Genomic DNA, 4,612 nt, shown 5'->3' with positions numbered 1-4,612 from the left:
GTTAACCGACCGTTAACCGTTTTCGAACCGAACTTTTTCGGTTCGGTTAATGGTTAAAGGAATTTTAAAACTTCGGTTAACGGTTAATTCGGTTCGAAAGGTCGGTTAACCAAAGTTTTTAATATATATAAAAATAATAATATAAATATAAATACTAATTTGAAGTTATGGATGTTTGGAGTTTATAATTAATGTTTTTTTATATTTTGTTATGAATTTATTATGATATGTATTTATTTTAATTGGATTTATTATTTTAGGTGTTATTTTTATAATTTTAAATTTTAGCTTTAAAAAGTTCAGTTAATCGGTTAACCGACCGATTAACCGAAAAAAAGTTCAGTTCGGTGAATTCGGTAGAGCAAACTTCGGTTCGGTTAACGGTTAAAGGAAAAAAAACTTCGGTTAATTCGGTTCGGTTAACCGATTGAACACCCCTAGATGTATGAAGTCAATCTGCAGGACCATTTTATGATAATATAAAATAAAATATTATTTGAAATATACAATTAATTTACAAATTTATATATTTTAATATTCAAGTAACCTAATATTTATAAATTTTTTACTAACTACGTAATTAATAAGAAATAGGAACTTAAGATGCACAACCACAAGTGCACAACAATGATACTCAGAATATCCAATTATCTCAAATATAACTACTACAAAATACTTAAAAACATCAAGTACTTTTCTTACACCACCGTATTTTAAAAATATAAAGTAATGAATGTTCATCACTCATCCAACTTATAAAAGTTAGAAATATACCTTACCACTTTTCATTTGGAGAATACATCATTTTCAAGTACAATATTGTAAAATTTCCCATTCAGTAACTATAGCTTGGTGAAGCAACACAGATGCAAGAAAGTTAAAGAAAAGAAGGGAAATGAAAAGAAGTAGGAAAGCCCTCCATTTGCAACCAAAAGAAGAAAAGCAATAAATGGCTCAAACCAAAATTGTATGTTACAGAAACAACAAACTCAGTCCCTTGCACTACCCAAAATGGCTCTTTTCCCCAACTCCACTTCATATATTACTTTCTGCATGTGTTTGAGTGACAACAAGAATCTTGTTTTCAAAAAAAAAAACAAGAATCTTGATTACAACACGGGAGATTCTTATACCTTGGAAGGTTTTACACACATATGGTGAGGTGACAATGGGGAGGGAGAGTATTCTTCCTAAACTTCACGATTAACAGCATCCAGCTTGCGCTTCTTCCCCTGCTGCTGCTGCTTCAGCACCTTCTTTATTTTCTTCGCCCTCCAAAACAACGGCCTTTCCACTTGATAACCGTTCAGTATTGCCATTTTTGAGCTCTTGAGATTGCATCACCTTCCGGCTCAAGATAGTGTAGATTTCCTTAACAATCGTTTCAAAAGCTGCAGTCACATTTGATGAATTGAGAGCTGAAGTTTCTATAAAAAATAGACTCTGAGCTTCGGCCAAGGCTTTGCCTTCAGCAGTTGTGACTTCCCGGGCATCTTGGAGATCGGATTTGTTGCCAACTAGTATTGTAACTATATTCATATCCGAGTGATCTGTTCAACAAGGAAAGAAATAAGGTTCAACCAGAACTCATTTCACATAATACAACTCAGCATAGTTCCCTATTAATCATCTTTCCCATCAACATTAAGCATCCTTTACCTACTTTAATTTATAGAATAAGAGGCGAAGTATACAAGTGTGCTGATAAATTATACTAACGACATTCAATAAAGCAAAATTCTTGAGCTGAAACATTGCAGATTTTTAGGTATTATCAATGCAAAATATTTGAATTAATTCCACCAGAGGTCCCTAGTCTTTGGTGACAATTCCAAATTTAGTCCCAGACTATCGTTTTTGCCATTTAACATCCCAGACTATTAATTTCTGGACACTTTTAGTCTTTTTCATGACTTTTCCTATTTTTAGTAAGGGCATTTTGTCTCTTCATAATTTCCTTTTGTTATTTTTCCGATTTCAACCGGATAAATTGGTTTACGACTTTACTAAAAACCGGTTGAAAAATATGGTTACTAAAAATCAGAGGTTACCTAAAGTTCTAAACCAATTAAATTAGTTGAAACTAGAAAAAATAACAAAAGAAAAATAGAAAAGACAAAAATGTCCTTACTAAAAATAGGAAAAGTCATGACAAGGACTAAAAGTGTCCAAAAATTGATAATCTAGGATGTTAAATGACAAAAACAATAGTCTGGGATTAAATTTGGAATTGCACAAGAGATCTCTGGTGGAATTAACTCCAAAATATTTCCTAAGGAATAGTGAAAATTGAAAAATAAGCACAAAAATAACATGGCATCACATAAATAGATTCTTAAACTTAATACTAGGTATAAAACAAAAATTAACATCATATCACTTACTCTGAAGCTCAGTAAGCCATCGCCCAATGCTCTCAAAAGTCAATCGTCTACTGATGTCATAGACGAGAAGAGCTCCAACTGCACCCCTGTAATATGCAGAAGTGACGGCCCTAAACCGTTCCTGACCTGCTGTATCCCATACCTGCGCCTTAACTTCCTTCCCACTTATTTCCATCTTCTGGGTCTGAAATTCTACTCCTATTGTTGATTTTGAGTTAGAATAAAATTCATCTCTAGCAAATCTAGCAAGCAAATTTGATTTCCCAACAGCTGAATCACCAACCATAACAATCTTGAAAAGGTAATCATCGGGTATTTCATCTTCAGCCATCTTCTATACTGTGTAGCAATGCAGCTATAGAACCATAACTATTTATGTCTCCCAAGGAAACACAATTCTTTCAAAAGCTAACTCGAACTGCAGGACAGGTAGTATTTGGATAAAAGCTTAAACTAAGCAATTCGACAGGAAAAAGGAGCCTCAAATCACCACTATGCAAATGATGTTGAAGCTTGCGCAGTTATTATACCAATAATGGCGACTTTAAGGACCCGATATAGAGCCCTTCCTTCTCCTATTTCCTCACCCTTACTCAGCTCCCACACCCTCACTAGATTCTCCTTTTAGCTCAAACCTGAAAGTAATATATATGATTCGGATAACTAGTAAGTCATTTAAGAAAGTGTGAAATAAATCATACAAACTTATGCATATACTTAGGGCTCTTATTTATTATAATAATCCTCACCAAAGCTTCCAAACAAAGTGTAAACTGTTCCTAGTACAGCAAAATCTTGTCTCTAACTTGTTGGCTCTTCACATAAAGGACAGGCAGTGCTATTGCACATAACAAAAAGGTTAAGATTACGGTTTTGGAGTCCAACCCATTTAAGAAAACATATTATTATTAAATCCAATTATTATAAGAATCTTCCAAAGCCAATCTTGAGTCTCATTTCTAAATAAATTAATAAAGATAAACAATAACATCCAATTACAAGCAAAGCATCGAATAATTAGGCATTCAAGAACAAAAGCTAGAGTCCCCCACCCAAAAAGAAAAAAAGAAGTAAACTTGGCGTTAAAAATTACATTAAAAAAAAAAAAAAGAAAAAAAGGGGGATTTTGCAGCATACCCACTTCTTGAATGATGGAAAGGGAACTTGCCCTTGATCAATCTCTGAAGGTGGCAAAGCACATTAAGGCCAGAAATGGCTGGAGAAGGGATTGATATGAATAACGGGTTAAGGAAGGCAAATGATTAAGCAATGCCGAGCTATGGAGAGAGGTTAGGGTTCGGTTACAAATCAAGATTCAATAGAGGAAGAATTGGGGAAGAAAGAGGGGAGGAGAGGAGAAGAAGCCAGATTTACTCCCTCTTGCAAAAGGAAACAAATGGCCGCATCAAATGGATCTAAAAATTGAGCATCATTAGCATCTGCACTGCTGATCCAAAGAAGCACTCAAACACATGGCCTCAGCCCTGAAATTATGTCATAATAACACTTGGATGTAGCAAGTTAATAAAATTGCAGCATTGTTTATTGAGTTAATTCCACCGTATATCTTTTGTTTTTAGTGTCAATTCTAAATTTAGTCCAAATTATCGTTTTTGACATTTTAACATTTCAAACTATTATTTTTTGTACACTTTTAATCATTTTTATGACTTTTTCTATTTTTAATAATGATATTTTTGTCCCTTCATATTTTTCTTTTATTATTTTTCCGATTTCAACCGGTTTAATTGGTTAGGACTTTACTAAAACTCGGTTGAAAATATGGTTACTAAAAATCAGAGGTTATCTAAAGTGCTAAACCAATTAAACCGGTTGAAATTGAAAAAATAACAAAAAAAATATAAAAAGACAGAAGTACCATTACTAAAAATAGGAAAAGTCATAAGGACTAAAAGTATCCAAAAAATAATAATCTGAAATGTTAAATGACAAAAACGATAGTCTAGGACTAAATTTGAAATTGCTACAAAAAACAAGGACCTCTGGTGAATTTAACTCTTGTTTTTTCATCTCAACTATAATAAAGCTATATGGTTTGGGAAGTAATTAATGTTACAATTATTATTTTAGTGAGTAATTATTGTTATAAGAGTAAATACCTAAAATGGTCACTCGACTATAGCTAAATTCACAAATTGGTCCTTGACTTTCAATTTTAACCAATTAAGTCCTTAACTTTGCAATTTTAACACGATTTGGTCTTCCGT

General features: G+C 33.0%; 1 protein-coding gene across 3 annotated transcripts; it reads right to left on the bottom strand.

Annotated features, from left to right (window-relative positions):
* Positions 1–1,105: 1,105 nt before the first annotated feature.
* On the bottom strand, positions 1,106–3,873 carry LOC109185534 (ras-related protein RABA5a-like). Of its 3 annotated transcripts, XM_019335472.1 has the most exons (4): positions 3,522–3,873; positions 3,134–3,222; positions 2,385–3,019; positions 1,106–1,550 (listed from the first exon to the last, which is right to left on the bottom strand). In XM_019335472.1, exons 3-4 carry the CDS (start codon positions 2,713–2,715, stop codon positions 1,204–1,206), a joined length of 678 nt encoding a protein of 225 aa, XP_019191017.1. In that variant the 5' UTR covers positions 2,716–3,019; positions 3,134–3,222; positions 3,522–3,873; the 3' UTR covers positions 1,106–1,203. The 3 variants fall into 3 exon arrangements, with proteins under 3 accessions (XP_019191017.1, XP_019191015.1, XP_019191016.1); XM_019335470.1 differs by lacking the exon at positions 3,134–3,222; XM_019335471.1 differs by lacking the exon at positions 3,134–3,222 and having other exon boundaries at positions 3,526–3,873.
* Between the last annotated feature and the right edge of the window lie 739 nt (positions 3,874–4,612).

The sequence above is a fragment of the Ipomoea nil genome, unplaced genomic scaffold (genome assembly GCF_001879475.1).
Source record: "Ipomoea nil cultivar Tokyo-kokei standard unplaced genomic scaffold, Asagao_1.1 scaffold1334, whole genome shotgun sequence".
NCBI classification, from domain to species: domain Eukaryota; kingdom Viridiplantae; phylum Streptophyta; class Magnoliopsida; order Solanales; family Convolvulaceae; genus Ipomoea; species Ipomoea nil.
Note: the sequence above shows the minus strand (reverse complement) of the source record. Positions and strands in the feature narration are given on the sequence as shown.